Source organism: Elaeis guineensis, chromosome 7, assembly GCF_000442705.2.
Source record: "Elaeis guineensis isolate ETL-2024a chromosome 7, EG11, whole genome shotgun sequence".
Lineage (NCBI taxonomy): Eukaryota > Viridiplantae > Streptophyta > Magnoliopsida > Arecales > Arecaceae > Elaeis > Elaeis guineensis.
The window spans coordinates 101,051,801-101,075,368 of NC_025999.2; the positions used below are offsets into that span (position 1 = coordinate 101,051,801).

The 23,568-nt window shown below is 37.1% G+C and overlaps 1 protein-coding gene across 3 annotated transcripts; it reads left to right on the forward strand.

Moving 5' to 3' along the window:
- Positions 1-1,208: 1,208 nt before the first annotated feature.
- LOC105048007 (dnaJ protein ERDJ2) lies at positions 1,209-22,988 on the forward strand. Of its 3 annotated transcripts, XM_073260507.1 has the most exons (12): positions 1,440-1,547; positions 4,026-4,101; positions 4,283-4,480; positions 4,614-4,709; positions 7,747-7,867; positions 7,972-8,078; positions 8,235-8,452; positions 13,399-13,576; positions 13,697-13,816; positions 18,905-18,991; positions 20,951-21,061; positions 22,039-22,988. In XM_073260507.1, exons 3-12 carry the CDS (start codon positions 4,295-4,297, stop codon positions 22,858-22,860), a joined length of 2,046 nt encoding a protein of 681 aa, XP_073116608.1. In that variant the 5' UTR covers positions 1,440-1,547; positions 4,026-4,101; positions 4,283-4,294; the 3' UTR covers positions 22,861-22,988. The 3 variants fall into 3 exon arrangements, with proteins under 3 accessions (XP_029121298.2, XP_073116608.1, XP_019707516.1); XM_029265465.2 differs by lacking the exon at positions 4,026-4,101 and having other exon boundaries at positions 1,209-1,547; XM_019851957.3 differs by lacking the exon at positions 4,026-4,101 and having other exon boundaries at positions 1,520-1,645.
- The last annotated feature ends 580 nt before the right edge of the window (positions 22,989-23,568 follow it).

The window sequence follows — 23,568 nt, forward strand, 5'->3', positions numbered from 1 at the left end:
CTTTCAAAAGGACCAGAAAACCCAATGAATGAAATGCTGCTGAAGGTCATGAATAATGACTGCACCAAATCAGATAATGAAACAAGTAAACATAAGAACAAATGACCTGATTTTAAAAGCCAACGTAAATCAGTGGTACTCAGTTTTGTAAAAATATCTAATAATATTGGTACGTTGAATATCAAAAAATGATATATTACAATTATTGCGGTCAATTTTCTGTTGTACTTGTTATCGATGAAAAGCACCTGCAAAATAAAATCTACACTGACTGAATTATGTCCGACGGAGATCTTCCGATGCTTAAATCAGTGAAGAATAGTGAACAGCAAATTAATATTCAAAGAGGTAGAATTTCAGCTCTCAAGAGATTTTATCAAATGCTATTCATTTATCTCTTTTTATAGACGAGTAGTTGGTAACCGTCTGTAACGGTTAGATATACGGATTCCGTTTGTTTCAGTATTATGTGATCGTAGGATGGATGTTATATCCGTACTGATCATGTTCTGACATTATGCACTTTATGCGCTGGTAGTTTCTGATAAGCCGACTATATGTCGTAATTAGAATATGTTGTATGTTAATTGTATGTCGGCAGTTGTAGAAGTTCGAATGAACATCGATCGATAATCTGATATACCGATGGTCATCAGTTTGAAATCAATCAAATCGTCATAGTTGAAGTTTGCCAAATTTGAAGATTGTCGACTGTCAGTTAGCCAATGATTAATAATTAGTAGATTATGCTTATCAGATCGATCAAAAATTAAATTGAAGATCCGCTGAATTACCTCAATAATAATATATTTAATCATAAATAGCATAGATAGATCTCAACACCAGGAGAATAGAAGTCCGCATAAGATCAAAATCATACCAGTAACAGGAAACAAATAATGTTAGAAATAAATTTAAAAATATAAGTTTTTTTTTTTGGTTAAAAGACCGAAGTTCCTGTGTTTCACCCTGCAATTCCTCGTATATTTATTGTGCATTCTGGTTCGTACTGCTCTCTCTGCTCTTGTAAATAACTTTTTTTTAGTTAAATTGGGTGGCAAGGCCTCCCTTTTACTCTGGAAAAAAAAAGAACATAAGGGACACCGATCAGGGCGAGAGAAACGCGGCGGGAAAAAAAAAAAAAAAATCCAACGCACGCAATTGCACCAAATTATGCCGCTGGTCACCGAGATTTAGCACTCAAGCGAGCGGATAAAGGTGGCATGGTCGAGTTCCGAGAGGAGAAGTTGCGTGATCGAAGAAACAGAGTTCTTAGGTTGGCTCGCAAGACTCCGAACCAGTCCCAGAACTCCACATCAGAATCTGTACCGTTGCTTCCGAATCTGACGGTGCCTCTTTTAAATAAAAACCCCACTTTTTTTTTTTTGGTACAGCACTCTCATTCACTAAAACGCATTAAAACCCCCCCGAAGTGTCCCGCAAGAACAGCGTTCGATCGAGCAGAACAATCGGTGGCAGGATCGACTCCGAGCGGTCTCCTCCCTCCAAAGAAAGAAGGAAGGCTGAAGGCGACGCCACGCAAGAAGGTCCGTTCTTCTTCTCCTGCCTCCTTTTGCATTCGATTCGATCTCTCTTTCGATTCAATTCGGTGGAAACCAAAATCCTATGCTTTCCATAATCTCAGGTAATTCTGTATTTATTCTTCTTTGATTGTTTCTCTCTCTCTATCTCATCCCAAAACCAATCTTTCTTCGTTCAAGAACCTAATTCTGGCCTTGGTCTTCTCGGATCTGAAATCGGCGGGAGCTGGGGGTTCAATTTAGGAACTGGGAGACCAATGGTTGAGTTTGTTTGATTATAGTTCGGATAACGAATTCTTGTTTTCCAGGTTCTAAAGAAATTTCATGTGAATGTTCAAAATCTTGCTGTGATCATAGTTGTTGATTTATATAGTAGAGTATTTGTGCTCTCTGAGTAGTTCTTGATGCTTTTTTAAAAGAAAAGTTTTTTGATGCTTGTGTTTTTGTTTAATAAATGGTTAACCCTGGAGTTTCTATCGGTGCTATTTCGTGTCATGGATTGGGTTAGTCTATTGCTTATTTCTTGATGTACAGTATGAAAATATGTGTTTATATATGTGAAATTAATTTGACCTGAACATTTTTCATGAATTATTGCTTCATATAATTTCTTCATGTCCTAATTGATGTTATCTCTAATGTTTGTTTCTAGTTTAGGTTAATTGATCTAGCGTATCATGCTTTTTTCCTTAGTGATGTTTATTTAAGGGCCCAAAACGCACTTGGGAAGATTCACAGTATCTGATGCAACTATGGGAATCAAAGATGACAGCAGCGATTTTCGTTAAAATAGAACTACCCAGGATGGTATATATTAGAAAAACAAACTTTTCTTTTCCCCTTCTCTGATGCTGCATGGTGTATCTTTAGAATCATGTGAGCAAGATTGTGCATCTTTCTAATTTGGTGAGTGCCCAGTATGGCAGTGTTGATGGAGTTTGTCTCAGGGTGCATGATATTGTGAACTTGATCTCATCAGGCTCCAGCTTCCTACTTAGTTCTATTAAGTGCCAAAAGGTGTATCTTTTATATGCCAGGCATAATTCTGTCGAATTGTAGCTCACTCTTTTATTTATTGATCCATCTAATTCTTCAAATTGTGGTGTTTAATCCAGTATGCAAGAAGATGAACCCCTTTTCCCCTGGGTGATAAAACCACCATCAAACCAAGATAGTTTTTTTTTTTCCTATGCCCATGCCACATCCAGGTCTAAGTGCATGTGGTGTGACAACAAATTCCGTGGATAGTAAGGCTTGCGTGCAATGTATTGTGCTATTCAAAGGTCTGCCATATGTGCAAGATCCATGCAACTATTGAACGGTTTGCGATGTTGTCAGGACTGGTGGCAATGGGTAGGCAAGATGTGGGTTTAATTACCACTGTGATCAAACTTGCAAGATGTTGACCTAATTAACCCATGCCCCTTCCTCTGCTTTGGTTGCATTGAATGTACTGCAGGAGCCTATAGTCTTAAGCTACAAAGGTCTGCAATCCAAGTACATGGTCAGGCAATGCAGGCTGATTAGGACAACATCCACCCACCATCCCTCCATGGATTGTTAGGTCTGCATGCAACATATTTTGGCTGTGCTATTTTAAGCCACAACACTGACAAAGGGGACTTTTGTTTACTTGGACAACTACATATGGAAATTTGAATAAGATTCATTTAATTTTTATGCTTTGGTGAAGGAAATAATATTTCATAATGTTGATAGAATTCACAAATTTAGGAAACTAAAACACCAAGTTCTTTTGATTAGGAAACCTGTATATATCTAAAGGAATCGAAAGGGGTATTGAGATTCGAAGTGCAAAGAAATTTGGTGGCGTTAAAATTTGCATATATCAGAGGTTCTTTTACTACGATAACCAGTAGATGAATGAGCATTAAGTTTACGAGGAAAATTGACTTGTTACAGAGGGCGGGTTTAGCAACAAAGTTGATTTTATGAAATTAACAAATATAATGAGAATCTTTATGATTTTAAGCTTGTGGATGGACCTTTTCTTGATGGGCCTGACTTTGACTTCTCGATTTATTGCTTCAAATTGGCTTGAAAGGAATTGTGATGAGGAGATAAAGGAGCTGATGCATATAATTGATACAGATAATGGTCATGCCTCTAGACATGATGGCTTCAACTTGAAAAGGAAGTATTATCTTGTTCTCATGAGTTAAGCAAAAGTTTGGACACGTAAGAAGTGAATTACATCCATAAATTTAAATAGTAGGAGGGAAAAAAAAAAACTGTTCTATTTATGTCTGGCATATGTGAACTAGCGGGCAAAGTTATGTTACATAGATTGGTTAGACACTTGATATTTGCTGCTTGTAAAAGTTTTTCATTTCTTTTCCTTTCTTTCCATTCTCTCTCCTTACTCTTGCATTCTGTTTCAATTTCCTCGTGCTCTCTATTTCTCTATTTTCCTTTCCTCTCCACATACAATGATACAATCATGTCAATCTATTTCTTTTACAGTTGAATGTTTTCTCTTTGAAGTAGAACCTTTAAAGCTGCTATCTGACCTGTTGAGGAATCGCCTAGTCAGTTGCAGGTCCATTTAGCTTAGAATAGTTGACTTGATGATTTTTCTTTGAGATTATGCAGGATAGAATAAACTTTTATTCATCTAGAATTATATGCACTTTTCTTTATAATTGAAGGCAACTGTCACATGGTATTCTTGTTATGGTTGTGGATCATAGTAATGTCATTTTTTTCCTCTTGGCATTCAGCAATACGGATCAATGGCTGCTTCGGAGGAGAACAATTCACTTTTCCTAATTTTCATCTTAACCATGATTGCACTACCTTTGATGCCTTACACAATCCTGAGGTTATGTCGTGCTGCAACTAAGAAAACAAAGACAATCCATTGCCAATGCTCTGTATGTTCACATTCAGGGAAGCACAGAAAATCCATATATAAGCGGGTAAGACTGATGCTGTAATGATTTTCCTTTTTATAGATTAAAATCAAAGATTGTTCCACTTCTTATAGCTCAATACTTTTTAAATAACTCTTTTACCTTTTAATTTTGTTCTTATCTTCTGGTTTACTTGCAGATTTCAAACTTTTCAACATGTGGCAATCTTACCATTTTGCTGCTTTGGGTTGTCATGGTGATTTTGGTTTACTACATTAAACATATAAGCCGTGAGGTATTCTTGAGATATGTTATTAATTGGTTTTACCTTTATTATTTATCAATTTTTAATATTGTCTTTATATTTCTTTACAACTTCACATCCCTTCTTTTGGAAAGCAAATATAATCCTTGCACATCTTCACCATATTGCTACTTGATACTTGGGTTCACCCACTGCATTATTGTATTTGTGAAGGAAATCCATTATGTCACACATCTTATGTTTAACCATGAGAGGTTCTGGTTATCAAAATGTTCTTGATTATCATAATAAATATATAGTTTTCAACAATTATTTTTTTTATTAATCTTGAAGGCTGCACAGTATGCACAGAATCACGGAAATTGCTAGCAATACTTAACTACATGCTTGTCATGGTATTAGATAGTTTGCCTAAAGAGTGCCGGCTTTTTTTTTTTTTTTTTCCATTTAGTTTGATTGGAAAAAAGGTGAAATGCTTACAAATCTGGAAACAAATGAATTTGATTTTCTAAGCTTCATAAAAAATCATTGGTAAGTAGCTGATGACATGAGAGCATGCAAACTAACATGAAGCCAAAATTCATAGGTCTTTTATTGTCTCATATGATTTATGTCTGTTTCATGTTTGCTTGCATCTTTGGAAACTTTCTATGGTGTTCTTTCCTTGTTTTCTGCTTGCATATCATTTTTCATTCTTGGTGTCCAAGGTGGCATTGTGATCTCAAGCCAAGGGAAATATAGTTTTGGTGGTTGACTTTGAAATGAAGAAGAGATGGAAATAAATTGAAAAGTATTGACCAAGCACTCCATTTGATGAACTAGAGCTGCATTAACCAGAGGGGATGACCCTTGCGTATAAAAATAAAGAAGAGCAAGGAATTGAGACCACATCTAGAAAACCAATATGCCTAATTTAACAAGTGATAATCACTTTTAAGAATTATAACCATTTGTAGAATTCTATTATCCCAGAATTAAATTGATGAATCATTATATAGTGGAGAGATTGGCATGCAAACAAGCAGAGCAAGAGCTTTGAGCTGTTAGGGCTAAAGAGGGTGCTTGAGTAGTGTTCCCTGGACAAAATTTCTATTCCTAGAGGTGTCTAACACTTGGCAACTGGTGACACTATAGGAGACTCCTTGACGCTAGAAATCAAGACAAGGTGACATCACAATTACACGTATACACTGATACGAAGAAGCTCTTAAACTCCAAAGTATAGTTACTAAAGGTTCTATCAATTTATAAATTTTGGAGCCACTAGTCTAACTATTATTGATTTCACATACATCTTTTCTAATACATATGCCAACTCTGGCAATGTGCCTATTGGTGAGATGTGTCCAACCATTCATGTTTTATCTCTCTGTATTCCCATGTCTCACACTGTATCCAATTCCCACATGTTCATACTTTTAAGACTGCATGCTCAGCATAGCTTAGTTGGTTAAAGCATGTATGTTAACCATAATGTAGGATGTGCCCCCATGTTGAGTTTCTTGAAGGTTCTCATGTTGGATTGTTCTTGATGCTTAAACACTGGACACCTGTGCCACGTGTCTGAGTAACATTGTGTTCAAGCTCAGACCAATCTGAGCAAGTTCAGTTCAAGCTCAAGTCATGTGCCACTTTAATGTGCCAATTATTGAGTAGATATCAAACCTATAATTATTTCTGTGAAGCAGCTACCATGCAAGTTTGGCTGGTCCTTGAAAGAGATTGGAAGTGCAGCTTGTGTTGGCTTGTATTTTAATTGAATGAACATGAATGTGCTGGCAATCAAGCAGAATCTAATAGTCACAGATCTATGGAGGCGGTGGTAAAACAAAGAGAGAACCAATTGACATGATGCTAGAAATGTTAGTGGTCGAGGTTGTAGCTATGGTTAGACAATGTTCAACCATTTGTCTTGTGGGATATCATCTGCTCTAAGTTAAATTATGATGGAATTTTTGTAGAATGTTTGTCTGTTAGGAGTCTATTTATGGTTCACCATCCTTTCCATGCTTTCTGACTTTATATATATTAACATCATTATTTTCTATTTAAAAGTGTAGATTGTAATGTAGATTTTGGATTGTATTAGGTGCTTCTTGTAACTTTCTTTTAGCAGTGAAGTTGTCTGAACTTTCCTGACTATTGTGGTTTCTTTTAAGATTGTGCTTCCCGCCTTAACATGTATTGGTATAGTGGTGGTATTCCTCTCTGCACACAGAAGGCTCATTCTCTGTGTCTCTATTATAGCATTAGTTTTTATTGGGTTAGTAGAAAAAAAGTTACAGAAGAAATATTAGATTTTTGAGATTTTCATGTTTTCTGTTGACTCCTGGTCTCTCTATTAAGGTCATTGACTTGGTTGCCAACAGAGCCAAGAATATTCAGAAAAAAGAAACCTTCTTTTTCCTAGCTTAACAGTCTTTTCTCAATTGTTTCAGTCATTTCATGGAACAATTGATGCCATAAGGGAGTGGGAGGAGGGGATTTGGACGCCTAGTTTTTCTATCAAAACTCCAAATGTAACATTGAAGCCACGTACAAGCACAGCTAGATTTTTTTTCAAAAAAATAATTACAGAAGATCTATTTGAACTTTTCATAAGACACCTAGCTTTTCATTTGGTTAGTTATAGCCCAAGTCAGAATTTCTCTTGAAGGGAGAAGAAATGATAACATATGGGCATTTCAAAAAAAAAAAAAAAAAGCATGCAAGGTTGTCAGTAGTATGTGAGCTCCTAGGTAAGTTGCTTGTAATTGATGAACATGTTTATCTCATGGTTGGTGATTTGTGTGTGCTAGCTCTTTGTTAAAAATTATCATGTTCATTATTTGATGATCTTCTGTTTCAGTGAATGAGAATCTTGTTTCATGATTTTATAAACATGTCAAATCTTTTGGTCCTATTATTTTTCAGAAAAATATTTTGGTCTGATGTTAGTAACACTGTATTGTAGACATTATGCCAGGCCAGCATTGTTTATATATATATATATATCTACAGTCTGTGACCAAGTTATTTTCTCTGCCTTCACCTTCAATTAATGCTGTACACGTATGCCATTTGTCAGAGTCAGCCATTTGAGCCGTTTAGTATTCTTGGATTAGAGCCAGGAGCTTCAGAGTCAGACATAAAGAAGGCATATCGACGACTCTCTATTTTGTACCATCCCGATAAAAATCCTGATCCAGGTTGAAAGAGTCCTTGTGTTCTTCCAGATCTCAAACCATTACTTGAGCTTTAATAAGTTTGTTCCTGTTTTTATTTTGACTTACACTGCAGCCATTTGTTTCAGAGGCCCACAAGTACTTTGTAGAGTTTATATCCAAGGCATATCAGGCTTTGACTGATCCTATATCTCGTGAAAATTATGAAAAATATGGTCACCCAGATGGCCGGCAGGTAGTATAAAACTCTTCTTCCTTATATGGGTGTATATATACATCGGTTGTGTGAAAACTTGAAACCTACCTCTATGACCTAATATAATTTCTGAAACATGGTTCAGTATTGGACAAAATTCTTAAATTACTAGTACTTTGATGTGGCTGTGATCAGGGATTTCAAATGGGGATTGCCTTACCTCAGTTCTTGCTTAATATTGATGGAGCATCTGGTGGAATACTTTTGCTTGGGATTGTCGGAGTTTGCATTCTCTTGCCTTTGATGATAACAGTTATATATTTATCAAGGTCTTCAAAATATACCGGGAATTATGTCATGCATCAAACTTTGTCGACATACTACTATTTCATGAAACCTTCTTTGGCTCCAAGGTTTGAAACTTTGCTTTTATCATGGTTTTATATTTTTGTCTATAATTTATATTGTCGTTTTTGTTAAAATCTTTTGAAAATGAAGTTCCAAATGCTATATATGTGCAAGTTCATCAGCTATTTAGTAATAAATATCATAGTGCTTTGCCTTAAACTGCGATCTCATTTCATTATACTTGTTCTTGATGATATTTCAGAAGTAGGAAAAAAGTAAATTTTTAGTTAAAATTCTATATAAATGTTTGTACTTTTGAAGCTTGAGGTAGAAATAAAACAAATTTCTTATTACAATATTTTGGCCTCAGTTTGGAGCTAAAAAGTACATGAATTTAGGCCTCTTTGACTAAATAGATCATAATCAAGCCACTATTGAAAAACCAGTTGAAAAGACTTGTGAACACATTAAGATCCTGCACAAGGACGTTGCGTCCGATGAAAGCCACCATGTAGGTGGCAGATATAGCAAACATAATTTGGAAGGCCAAGGAGATTTCATCAAAACATGCTCAAAGTCTCATGTTGAAGGGTGCTTTTGTATGGTTCTATTGGATTTTTATGTTAAACATTGTGGTGATAAAGGAAATCCTCAGTTTATTTTCCCAAATGTTATCAAGGTTTCATTTTTTTTTTCCAGAAACTGCAAATAAAAACTGAAATTTTTGCTTTCTTTTGTTATGGATTTAAATATAAGGAAGCAAAACAATATAAGTTGAAGGATAAACTTGACGAAACACGAGTTGGTTTTGTCTAAAGAAATTGTATATTTAATATTTCAAATTGGTATGAATCTTCACCATTCATTATGTTGGCCTCTCATCAAAATTATTCTTTAACAAAAATAAGAGAACATGTGCCCTCATTATGACCATAAAATTTGGTCTAGTACATGAAGATGGCCCCCTTTATAATCAAAACTATATCTAAAATGCCTATCCTATAGCAAACCCTCAACATCATGAATAGAGGGCCCACCGTACCTAATCTGAAACACCTAGTTTTAAGGTTTTAAATCTAGTCTACATTGGCCTGTACCAGCTGGTGCATGCCACACCCACTAGGACTAGTACACAGCAAACCCGGGAGGATCCTGCAAGCCAACTGACTTGAGTCACCAAGTTGCCCCAAACTAACCAAAACTGCCCCATACTGATCCTGTAGCTCAATATTAACATTAGGTGTTTTATATCTCTTTCTTTTACTACCACCTATCAACACTCTGTGCAGGTACCATGCATAAATATCAATTGGCAAGAGTTATAGGGTTGTAGTTTCAAAACCTTGCTTAGTATGCACTCAACTTCCCCCATATTTTACATCAAAAATGAAAATAAAAATAGAGTGCTATCTTACCAGTCTGGTAGAGTTTATTGGTGGTTGTGCCAGAGACATGGGTTCAAATCACTTTCACCAAGATTTATAGGGTTAGTGGTTTTCTGAGGGAGCATGCTCTCCATTGTGTGGTCTATTGGATATTGCTTATGGGCCTCTTCTAGGCCCAGCCCCGACCCCAACCCCAACCACGACCCACCAAAAAAAGATAAGAAGCAGCAAAGGAAAACAAGAAAAAAAAGAAGAAAACACAAAACAAGGGTTACTTAAGTCGTGGATCCTTCATCACTGAAGTGATGAGATGAATAACAAGTTAATAGAGGCAGATTTTAGTATGGATTCTTTTGGTTGTAAAACTCTACTGGCTATTTCTTACGGGCCTCTTCTACCCTCACCCTCACCAAAAACACAAAAACAGAAACAAAAAAAAAAAAAAAGAAAGATAAGAGAAACAAGAAAAATAATGAAACAAAGGATTACTTAAGTTGTGGTTCATTTATCGCTTAAAGTGATGAGATGAATAACGAGTTCATAGAGGTTGATTGTTAGTATGGGCTATTTTTGAAATACCACCCTTCAGCCTCTATAAGTGTTACTGAAAGTTCATGAAGATATCCAAGAGAAATCAGACACTAATGCATGCTTTTCGCAGCGGAACATCCTGTTGGTTCTACTGGAGTATTGAAGATTTTACTTCCCCGTGGAGTGGTCCTCTTCCAACTTCAGAGGATTGATGGTATGAAATAGGTCACCATGTTCTTCAATAAGCCATCTATTCAGATGTGATCTGATCGTTACCCCCCTCCTCGCCCTCCTTCCCTCCTCCATCTCCCCCTCCGATGAGTTGAAGATATGCCCGATAGGATGGATCATCACTATTTATTTGCTGTCCTCTCTCACTCATATGATTAGAATTTAGGTTTCTATCTTTGCATTCTTATGTCCAGACGTCCGGTAGTGTCTTCTCTCCTAATTCATCAAAAATTCTAACAATTATGCAAACATAGGTATTATCATACCATCCTGCATGACCCTTAAAGTACATTATACTTTCATCTAAGTAGATAAGCCTGATGGTCAATGTAAGAATCATCTCTTAACAAGCTTTTGAGCGACAAAAAGTGTTCAAGATGTGTAATTCTAGAAGCAATTGCTGCACGCTACATGGTTTGGCTTGGGATGGTTTTATGCTTTCTACCCAAGGTTGCACATTTGACTCAACATTCATAAGACTCCTGGCATCTTGTTAAACAGGGGTTCTTTCCAACAACAACCGGGGCTTTTTTTTCCATTATAGGTGCAGTTGATTCAATCGTGATTAGTTAAAACTATGACCAAATTTCTTTTTGAACTTCAAGAGTTTCTTAATGTTATTTTTTCACTCTTTTGTTCTAGCAGTTAGTCACAAGCCTCTAGTTGTTTTTCTTTTAAAGGCATATCTTAACAGTGTTTTTCTTTTTTTGCATTTTTTTACTGTAGGTGCAGTGTAGTCTCTGTCCTGCCTTCTTGGATTGTTAAACTCACCATACTTTGGTTACTTTTATTACTTTCCTGTAACATTGGACATTGCTTCATTCTAAGAGTTGCGTGGAAGGTGAGATGAAGGTTGAGTAATGACCGACTTATACAATCTTCCTCTGTAAAATGCTACCTTGTTGGCCTTGTCATACTCATGATTGTGAATGATTTGTGTGACAACCTAAGACCTCATCCAAAAAGATTAGTCAGAAGGTATTATTTGGGTTTTTTTAGTCCAGTATAATGTTATAAGTATTCAAGATCTTCCTAGTGAATAACTCATGTGAGACTAAATACACATCTGCACAGGTCCTCACATACTCCCTCTGTTTAAGTTCCGACATCCTCTCTAGGTTAACTGTCCAAATCCATGCATCTATTCATAAACACTATATGATTGGCCTATGGTTAGCCCAATGAATCCGTGCTATAGTATCTCTTAGTTCACATAGGTTATGGGTTGGATCGACTCTGATATCATTTATAACACCCCACGATCTCATCCAAAAAGACTAGCCAAAAGTATTATTTGGATTTTTTGGCTCTGTACAAGTATCTAAGATCTTTCTAGTGAATAACCGATATGGTACTAAATACACGCCTGCACAGATCCTCACAATTTGCTTATGAAATTTAAGAAAAACCATTACTCATACAAGTATACCCAATTATAGAAAATTTGCCAGAAGGAAGTGCCTTATAATTTTAACCTTAATTTCTTGTCATGGGAGAACACCTGATCAGCCTATCCTTTACATCTGGTACTTAACACTACTACCAAAGATGTGTTGATTCCTTTATTTGGCCCTTGCCAACTGCACAAACTTTCTTTCTTTCAAGCATATGATGCCAGTCAATGTAATATTCTTATGCATAATCCAATCAGGTAATTGATAGGACTCAGCCTTTCCCCTTGGCAAGCTCAGGTTACACCCTTTAGAGAATCTTCAATTCATGTGCTTCAATTGTTTTTTAGACTGTTGGTGACTCAATCAATCATCCTAGCATTTTATTTCTTCCTTACATTTGAATATGATGAATGGAGATTTGGTTGACACCTGTCATTTTTTATTCTTCGACAGTACTTAATTATGTATGCCCAAGTTTTCCACATGTTCTTTGAAGCATGTGAAAATTTGCGCTCTACCTCCAATAACAGTTTGCTTGAGGAAACTTATATTGGCATTGTGTCCTAAAGCATTTCTTACTTGCAAACAAGAACTAGAACTCTTTTTTCATCATAAGAGGTGAATCCCTAGGGCATATTCTCAGTTTGATTCCAAAATAATGCATGAACTCCTCAATTGTCTCCCCCATATTATAGCTTTAGATTTGTCTTGACAGAAAAAAAAGGGGAAAAATTCTGATTCTCTTCCTATAAAATCTGAATTAAAAATAGCAATAGTTTATTTTAAATACTGATATAAGCTATGTAAAAGAAAATAGGAACCTTGCCAAAATTTGGAGCTGTGATGCATCTTATTAGTATTCTAACTTAAATCCATGACTGAAGTATACTAATGGCTGGGAGTTTGGTGTCTCACTAGTGATGTTCTTCTATGAGTAGAGCAATTATTTTATCAAAAAAATCACTGATTATTTGGTAACTTATTGTAGAATTTGATCCAAAACAATTAATCTTAAAGCTATAAAACTTCATAATTGATGCCCTAACTTAACTCTGTAGCAATCCTAGCCTCATGTGGACTCTTCTTTTGAAAACACTGGTGTCAAAAAAAAGGGTAGTGGATCCAAATTACTTGATAAAGACTGTGTCAGTAATGTAATTTAGTTTTCCAGGGCCATTTGCTTGCTAATTAGTCATGGTTTGATTTTGAGCTGACTACAAAGTCTTTATACCACTTGTCTGATGGATAAATTAGTGTATTTCAAATTATACTGAAGTCCTGCTTTGTTTACTTTGATTATATCGATTTTGTTATCTAAGGACACTACATTTCCTTTCCAACCTTTTTTGATATATTGGATTTTTTTCTCCATCTTAATATGAGATCATGTCTCATATTATTTATTAACACTCATGAAAGCTACATCAGGATTTTTCCCATTTGTAGCTGACTAAATATTAATGAATACAGCAAGGTTATGGATGTCTTCATTAAGGCTGCAGAATACATGGAAATGCCAGTTCGTAGAAGTGATGATGAACCCCTCCAGAAACTTTTTGTGGCAGTTAGAAGTGAGTTAAATCTGGACTTGAAGAACATCAGGACAGAACAGGCAAAGTTTTGGAAGCAACATCCTTCCCTAGTTAAGGTAGTTTTGTGTTTTGATAATTAGTGTTGATCGTATTTTCTTGTTTTACTACTAGTTATATGCTTTACATCAAGTCCAGTCGTTGTTGGCTCACATTCGTGTTAATTTTGTGAATCTCAGATGGAATTGTTGATTCAAGCTCATTTAACTCGTGAATCAGCTGCTTTATCTTCAGCTTTACAGAAAGATTTTAAGCGCATGCTTGAACTTGCACCTCGTCTTCTTGAAGAATTAATGAAGGTCTTGTTGAGTTTTTCCTTTCCTCTTTTGACTTTTAACATGCAAATATTTTCCACACTCCATTACTGATATCAATAGCTATTCTTATGAGGATGTTAGGGGCGTCAAACTACATTTTTTTCTGTAAGAATAGCATATTGTATTGTTTCAGTATATTTTTGTTTTGGATTAATAGAAAAGACTTGATGGAAACTGAATATTTTTTATGTTCATCACATTGAAAGTTTCTTGAAACACTTCCAGAACTCTCTAATAATCTTGTCCCTTTTTTTGGATGTTAGCACTGGAATCTAATAATAATTGTCTACTTGGTTACACTTGATTCTTTTTAGATAGTTCATGACAAATAAGTTGTAGCTAATGGCCATGGTATATTGTATCAGTCTGTATTGATGCATATTGGGTATATCGTAACATATGATACTAGTATTGAACTGGTATGTGGTAAGGGGTATTACCAAGTATCGATATGCAGGAAGAACCTTAGTACCTGGTGTATTGATAGTGTACCAAGATGGTATTGGTATGGAATCCAGCACCGAGATTGCACACCTTGTTAGTTTGCAACTCTTTTATGGTCGTTGCAACTGATAACAAGAAGCAAGGTTTGCTGTACCGGTATCGAGGTCCAGATCGGTTAGCTGGCGACATGGATTGGTATGCCTCTGTGCCGTTCTGTATCGGGGCCAAACTGACATAGCAAAGAAGGCTTAGAGAGAAAGGTCGGGAGGAGGGCTTGAGACAGCGTCTTCGGCCCCTATTTCGATTTTTTATTTTGCTAATTTTGATTGAAGTCAACAACTGCTGACTTCACTTAAGTGTGGCCTTTGGCCCTCCATTAGGTGTGGTAGGCCATCAGTGGAGGCCCTCCCTCCCTCTCCCTCTCCCTCTCTTTCCTCACCCCCTTCTCTCTCTTTTTCTTCTCCCTCGCCCTCTCTTTTCTTTGCCACTTTCTCTCGTTTCGATTGCTAGAACTGCCATGGTGCGCTGCCGGCACAGCTCGATATGCCTCCGAACCAAGTGGTTCAGGATGATTCTGCAATCCTTGGCAAGAAGATTTGTAAAACAATCGGATTGACAAAATGAACATGTTACAACAGAGGATTTGAAAATCGGTGCATCCTAGTTTGTACTATTTGTGCCTTTGATCATATCCATCAGGTACTGGGTGCATCCCTGTATAGGTACTTTATCGGTCTATATTATATCAGTCAATATTGTACTAGTAAGGTGGTGCTGGTATAGATATAGATACCTATACTTCAAACCTTGGCAATAATTATAGGGAGGTTCAGATGTGATGAATTGTATGAAAATTTTACTGGGAGGATTTTTTCCCTCTTTATTAACCAGTACAATTAGGTAATGAATGATTCTATTTCTCTTCATTTTCTTTGCATGTTCTTGGCATCCCATAGGTTGTGTTATTTACAATGGTTGGCTTCTTTGTTGCCTTTGTGCATAAAGTTGGAGTCTTTTTTCTTTTTCTTTTTTTTTGGGGGGGGGATGTCATTTCTTGTCAAAATCAGTTTCTTTAGCTTGATTCACTCATCCAAGAAGAAATGGAAGAATCCAAAATCTGTGTTTGTTTAACAATTTAAAACAGAGAAAAAAATTATTTACTATTCTATTGAAGAAAGTAAAAGGATATTCCAAAATCCATAATCTTTTTGAAGTGCAAATTGGTTAAATTGAGTACGTCTATCCAAAAGCATTTTCTTTTCTAGGATGGAAATGACAATATTCAGAATCACCCAAAACATCAGTTACAATTCTAATATTTTGGTAGGCATGTCTACCCAAACATGTATTATGATATTCTACCAAATATCATTGTTTCATAGATAATTATTTATGAGGTCCTGTTAATAGACTCCCCATGACCATTAGTTAGGGCAGTGCTCTTAGTGTATCTACTCACATGTACTAAGAGATGTCTGAGTTGTTATTCCCTCAATTCATGGGCTGGCCGCGAAACCATGGACAAGTTCTTGTATTAGGTTGTGTTGTGACAGAAATCCATCCATGGGTCGGGTCGGCTGGAGTTGGACGGCGGTGGCAGAACCTACAAGATAAGTCTCCGACCAGAGTTGGCTCTGGTAGGGATCCTCTAATGCTCAAGTTAGACTTCTGGAATGGAAAAGAGTGAGCACTTAGGGAGATAGGGATCCTCTAACGCTCAAGTTAGACTTCTGGAATGGAAAAGAGTGAACACTTAGGGAGAGAAGTGTTTTCATATCTTGGGGGTTCCCTATGGGCCTCCATTTATAAGCAGAAGCTGAAAAGCTGTAAGGAAGGAAGAAGAATTAGGTAATTAGCCTTGACTTACTAGGCGAGATATGCTTGTTAATTTTTCTCTTATCTAGAGAGATATATTTGTTATTTCTTCTTTATCCGCTCATCATTAGTTGTTCTTGGTGGTCACGAGATTTGAAGATTTGCTGAAGGTCAATCTTTCTGTTATGTTGGATAAGATCGGCTCAAGTGCCATGGATTGGCCCATCAAGGTCGGATCAGGCCCAGTTTTCTTGTGCATCGGCTTTAATTGATGAAAGAATTTTCTATCCATCACATAAGCTCCCCTACTCTGGACTTCGAACTAGAATTAGGTCGGATGAATGGATTGCATTAGCTTTTTGTAGTCGATGCCAATCCTGATTTAGATATCCGACGTGTAGAGATTGTAGTATCATTTTAACCTATCTCAAGTTGAATAGTGTAGGCCGAGGTGTTTAGGCACCTTTAAGTGGTCTCTTGTAGGTAGTGTATTCTTTAGCGCGTCCTAGGGTGGCTCTGAGTATGTGTAATAATTTCTCAGCTCAGTTTGGCATTTCAGATGTTTTGATCTTCCAAGGATTCTTTCGCCATTGTTGCTTGTAGCTCGGCTCATCCTAAGGACAAGGGGCTTCCTTCGCTCATGGTTATTCGAGGTCTTCGAGGGTCTTTTAGGTTTGCCCCGACTTTCAAATCAACTAAAGATTTTCTTGAATCTAGCTCATTTAAGAATGAGGGGTTTTCGAGGGTCCTTATAGGTTAGCCCTCGTCTCTCGGGTGACGAAGGATTTTTGCTCTGCTCGTCTTGGGATGAGGGGCATTTTTCGCTCATGGTCGTCTGAGATCTTCGGCCTAAAGGTGGTTCATGGGCTCTCGGATCCTTCATGATTAGCTCTTCTCTCACGATCAAGAATTTTTCGTCAGCTTAGCTCGTTTAAGAACAAGAGGCCTCCGAGGGTCCTTCAGGTTAGCCCTCGCTTCTTGATCGTCGAGATCTTCAGCCTTGACAACTTGCATTTGTGGCTTCAAGGGTCCTTCGTGATTAGCCAAATTGTTGTGGGAGGACAGCACTTTAGTTCCACATCGGTTGTGAGTCAAAAGAAACTCTGGCTTATATGGAAGCGAGGTCTTTTCTCCCCCTAGCGAGGTACTTTTAAAAAGATAAAATCATGCGGGAGAGTGTATGGGGGAGTATGCAAAGCAGCCTCTAAAGTGGACAATATCTCACGCAGGCGAGCACAAAGAACCGACCCATCCCATTCATCTGAGCCACGAGCCCTTGATCGCAATATTGACGTCCATTGGGGGGCCCGTCTCCTGTCCATGCATACAGAGTCTCTCTTGATTAGGGGCTATTATTGTGGAAGGATGGCACCTTTAGTCCCACATCACTTGTGAATCAAGAGGGACTTTGGCTTATATGGGATCGAGGCTCTCTCCCTCCAGTGAGGCGCCTTTTAAAGGGCAAAATCATGTAGGGGAGTGTATATGAAGCAGCCTCCAAAGCGGACAATACCTCACACGGACGGGCACAGAGAACCGACCCATCTCATCCATCCGAGCCGCCCTTGACCACAATAGGTTGGATTTGAAACTACCATCCATGTGTCTTCCAATTTAAGTCTTGAACACCTACATGGTTCTAGAAAAGAAGTTTGTGCAATTCAGTGAGGTGGGTTTTGAGATTGATAAACATAGAAGATTTTTCAAAAAATATTATCTATCTTTTGGAATCATAGTTAACTATTTTGTTATTGTCTGATGAGAGCACTACGGCCTTTTTGGATGTTCAGACATGTTAGTGTTCGATAAACTCAGTTTTCAATGATCATGAGGGCAGAGATGTTTATATGGAGAGAACAAACTCTTTCATTCATGCGGTGCAGGAGCTGATACTTCTGAAAAATAAGGATGTCAAATTCCATTGAATAGGTGATTTAAGGCATCCTGGTTTTTAAGGAATATCTGTTCTGTGATTTTATTGATCAGGAAAATATCTCTTGCCTGCCAGCAAACATTTTCTTCTCCTAGTTTACCGGCTCTTTCACCATCTGTCCAATTTGGTTAAATGCAATGGATAACGTAATTGAAATCCAAACAGGGGCTACATGTCATTCTAATAAGGATGCATATGTTACCAAATATTCCTAGAGTATTCATAAATGTTTCCATGAGAACCCAACTTCTCACCAAGGAAAACTAGCGAGAAGCTATTAATTGAGGTCCTTGGCCCAGCTTAAGTACCCAAGATCTCCCTAATATCCAACCAGCATGGGACTAAACACACGACATTGGTCCATATACATTCCCTTGGTTTAAGCCTTGGCATCCTTGTCCATGAAGGGTTTAAACAAAAATAAGAAACATCCCAACCAGCTCATGGCCAATCCCAAAGGGGCTTGTACTGCAATGTCCCCTAGTCACATATGGGCCGTGGGTTGGGTCTGCTTTGATACCATTTGTAATAAAACTAAGAGCTCACCCAAATGGCTAGCCTGAACTTAGTATTATGGGTCCTCAGCATGCTTAAATACCCAAGATCTCCCCAGTGCACTACCAATGTAGGACTAAAGACACACTTGCATGGGTCCTCAAAATCTCCTTTGTTTATATTAACAAAGACTCATGAAAGGTGCACTGATGTAATCCAGCTGAAAGTGTCCTGATGTTCATGGAGGATACATGCTAGTCACGTCCCTTTTACCATGTTCGTTTATGTCGAAAGTCCTTCAATTCATGTGTTTTGCCTGTTAAATCACAACTTTATGCATACTATATTTTCATTGCACTTTAATGTGAATCTTTTACTTGCAGATAGCTGTACTACCACGCAGTCCTAAGGGATATGGATGGCTCAGGCCTGCAATTGGTGTGGTTGAACTTTCTCAAAGTATCATCCAGGTGCTTTAACAATTTCCTTTGAACTTCCACATTTTCTCTACATGCCACAAAATCTGATTAACATATTCATGAAGTTCCTCTGATGCTAGTTGCAAGCAGTTAATGTGAGTTGTTTGAGAACATATTTTTCTTTCTAATTCAGCACATGTTGCTAATTCCTTTACCATAGCTTGTTCTGTAGACTTAATAGTTGCATGTTTTTCTTTTACGGTTCAATATTTCATGTGCCATGCTTGTGATATTATTAGGCTTGTTTTTTATCTTCACCTACAATAGCTAGAGCAAATGATTTGGCTAATCTATGGATATGTTCAAAACTGACTCAAATTGATCAGTTACTGTTTCTTGATGATGGTTTGCATCAGTAGAAAGCTTTTAGTTAGCCTTTTTTTATAGTTTCAACCATTATAGGTGAATCTGAATGGCCATATTTATGGATGTAACTTTCCTTGCAAGATCAAGTATAATGTGTCAGATTGCCATACATAGTCAAATTTATTTAATATGTCAAGAAATTTTTTATTTTGTACTGCTTATGGGAAGTTGAAAACTTCTTCCTCATTGACCTTGTCCAGAAGAACTCTTGAAGTTCTTCAAAATTTTGCTGGGAGCCTTTTCAAGTTTCTATTGCTTGATATCTATTCATATGATTTTGTATGTTTGGCATATAATGAATCCTATCTTTTTGACATCTGAGCAGTTTAGCTACTCAATAATGATTGAGAAATGCAAGATATTCTTTGTGTAGTTATTTGTAATGAAGAGGATAATAATGCACTTCTCTCATATTGTTGTCTGAGTTGACCATTCTTATTTTCAGTATTCTTCACATGCAGGATAGTTCATACTCTGAGTTGACCATTCTTACATTATTTCTTGTTATGCTGATTGTTTACCATTTAGACAAATCTGAGCTGTACATTGAAGTACTTCTTTTCTTCATAGCTCTGCTTAGATCCAGACAATTCTGACCTTATTTTATGAGGCAATTTAGAAGTTGTCCAAATCATAAATTGTCTGACAGCATGATCTGTAGTATTGACATCATGAAGCTCCTAAATGGGCACATTCCAAGTTGGAACATGATATATAGAGAACAGTTTTTTATTCTTTTTATGTCTATTGGAGTCGTAGAGATGCAATACTGAATTTTTTTACGGATCTTAAATATTGTTAATTGCTTTGAGAGATAATCAGTCTTAGATTTACTTTTTGACATTCTCATTAGTTTCTATTATTCTGGTTGTCTTCATGTGTTACATGCATTGACTACTGTTTTCCTTTCTTTCTCCCATGTGCTCATCATTCTGTTTGTCAAAACTTGTAGGTGACCACTTTATGTTGTCTAACTGTTTATGTGGTTTATTGATAGTCTGACACTGGGTAAGTTAAGCAACATAGAAGACTCTCTACCTCCATTAGAAAAACTAGTTTCTTTGCATCCTTTTCTTTTTTTTTTTTATTTGGTTCACAAGCCTGACCTTGCAGCTCCTTACCTGTTCCTCTCTCTCTTCTTGACTTCTGACTCCATCAGATTACCAGCATCCAACATTTGTCTCGTAAAAAGCCAACTTCACATAAATGTGGAGGGACTTGCTACTTCTAGCTCTTGTTAATATAGCGAGAAGCTTGAGCTTTGTCTGGAATCTAGATTTTGATATGGAAGTAACTGGAGGGATGATGAGACCATTATTCAAATCGAATGTGGTTAAGACTTGAGTTTGTTATTCTGGTAGTTTGTGACTGTTACCTCTAAAATATAAGTTTGCATTCATAGTCCGAGATACATTAAACTTAAAGTACTTTAGTGCTATTAAAGGCAGAGATTTCAACTCTTTCATGTCTTTTGATTTCTTCAGGCTGTTTTTGTTGATTCTCTTATTACATGTCCCAAATGCTTAGATTTTTTTTTTTTTTTTAAAGTAACATTTGCATCTTTATATTCTATACACTCTACAGGCTGTTCCTCTCGGTGCAAGAAAAGCAGCTGGGGGAAACTCTGAAGGCATTGCACCCTTTTTGCAGCTTCCACATTTCAGTGAGGGAATTGTTAAAAAAATTGCTCGAAAGGTACTAACAGTATAGTTATTGTTCTTCTTTTCTTCTTTCTTGTTTACAGATCGAAAGCCAGTGTTTCATTTATGTGAAACTTCTGGAACAGAAGCTCTTTCGTAGCAGATTATGTGAAATCTCTCTTAAGAAACACTCAGAAAGATTGACTGCTACTAGCTATAATGTATGGGGGGATAACAAGAACAGGAACTGTATTAAAAGAATTCATTTGGAAAAATATTTAACTAAGGAGTTTCCTGGAGCGAGAATGATCCTCTGTCCTGTTATAAAAGTGAGGATTATTTGTTAATCATGTTTTTTTTCTTTCATTTCTATGTTATATTATTTTGGAATTCTTCTAGCTGAACTATTTGCAGCTTATTCAACATTAACAATGATGTATATTAGATTCCATTATAAATATTAATGATAATTCATCAAAGATATCTGAGTCAGAAAAAAGATAATTGGAAATCATTAATGGCCATTTGTTTTCCAGCCTTCCATTTGTGCAACCAATCTCTGCTTCTGTTTTCATTTTCATTTTCGTTTTTTTGTATGTGTAAATAAGTGTTTATAACTAGCCACCAAATATTAAATTCATCTCTATACGTTAAAGTTATCATGTTTTGTATAACAACAGAGTATCCAATTGACGATCTTGTCAAATTGCCAGTACATAGTCTTGTGTTTATAGGTTCTTTGAGTCTGTATCTTATGTACATAAAGCTGAGTTTGAACATCTTGATAATGGCTGAAGCTGATCCATTGGAAATTTAGTGTTGTTGCATGATTTAGAATTTTGCTTAAGAAATAAAAAAGGTGCTCTCTGTTTTATTGAAAAGAAAAGGGTGGTGTTGGGGTTGCAGGGCAAAAGGTTCTCAGGATATCCCAGAGGTCGGAAAAAAAAAATCTCACAGTATCCTCAAGCTATTCTAGTTTTGTTTTTTACTTTATATTGTCCTGGTATCTTGACTGCCATGCAATTTTCGCAGAAAGTTCGTATGTTCCAAGAGCTACAAAATATGACCGTGCACGACCGGTTCGAGCTGCTGACTCAGACTGCAGGGCTTTCTGCTGCTGAAGTACATGATGTAGAGCTTGTACTTGAGATGATCCCTTCTATCACAGTTGAGATCACATGTGAAACTGAAGGGGAAGAAGGCATACAAGAGGGTGACCTCGTCACAATGTATGCTTGGGTCACACTCAGGCGTGGGAATGGCCTTGTAGGTGCCCTACCCCATTCTCCTCTTTTCCCCTTCCACAAGGAGGAGAACTTTTGGCTACTGCTTGCAGACACTGCCTCAAATGATGTGTGGCTGTCTCAGAAGGTCAGTTTCATGGATGAGGACACCGCAATTGCAGCTGCATCCAAGGCAATTCAAGAAATAAAGGAGGCTTTGGGAGCAAATGCTAAGGAAGTAAGTTATGCAGTTAAAGAGGCAATTGAGAAGGTGAAGAGTGGGTCCAGATTGGTAATGGGTAAATTTCAGGTCCCTGAGGAGGGGAGCTACAATCTGAGCTCCTACTGCTTGTGTGATGCATGGATAGGCTGCGATACCAAGACCAGCTTAAAGCTAAAAGTTCTGAAGCGGAGCCGGGCTGGAACAAGGGGCCATGGGGCAGAAGAAGGACCAGTGGCAGAAGATGGTGTTGAGGAAGAAGAGGAAGAGGAGGAAGAGGACTATGATGATTATGAGAGTGAGTACAGTGATGATGAGGATGACGAGAAGGATGTGGAAAGCAAGGTGTCAAATGGAGTTGCTCATCAAAGAGGCGTCTCGAGCAGTGAAGAAGATTCAGGCACTGATTAGCAAAAATTCTCTTTTGTTTTCTTCATTTTGCCATACACTGCAAAATATATTTTTTGACGTCCATTTTCTCTCATGTGATATAAGCACCAGCTTACTTCATATCAATGCATACCCATAATTTTTTGATCTGTGTATTGGTGGCATTTCTTATGTTGCATATTTGCAAGCAGATGATAGTTGAGCAAACAACCATGTATTATTAACGAGTAATGTGTTGATTCAAATTTGGTTTTGTGCCAAAATAACGTGTGATGACATATAATTCAAGTATTACTGCTTCCTAGCTTTCCTTATGGACTATTCGATTTTTCTTAAATTTTTCAAACTCAAAGCCATTCCTCTACCGTGCTGAGACCTCATAATGGGTAAACTTCGGCAATGTTTCCGAGTTCCTAAAACCCTGGGGGCTCCGTTTCAAATGGGGTGTAATGGGATTTTTTTTTTCCTCCGTTTAAACCTAGTTTAATTGCCATTTAATTGCCAAACACATTCGGTTTTCTTTTTTTGGTAAGAAGCCAAACACGTTCGGCTGTCGGTAGGGTTAGTGCAGACCCCGCTAGCCGATCAAAATGCAACCATTACACACAAAGCAGGTTTTAACTTCCAATGTAAGAAACCTAGTTTTGATCTTCAACCAGGTTTTCCCTCTTTTAATCCCTCCCTTATTAACATAATATCAATATGATGATGAAATTAACACTATTCTTA

What these genes read in the sequence shown, in the direction of transcription:
- LOC105048007 (XM_029265465.2), top strand. Translation starts at nt 1,224, where the DNA reads ATGGTCGAGTTCCGAGAGGAGAAGTTGCGTGATCGAAGAAACAGAGTT. An exon ending in CGATAAAAATCCTGATCCAG is followed by an intron (nt 7,868 to 7,971) that starts GTTGAAAGAGTC and finishes CATTTGTTTCAG; the next exon opens with AGGCCCACAAGTACTTTGTA. An exon ending in GTCACCCAGATGGCCGGCAG is followed by an intron (nt 8,079 to 8,234) that starts GTAGTATAAAAC and finishes GGCTGTGATCAG; the next exon opens with GGATTTCAAATGGGGATTGC.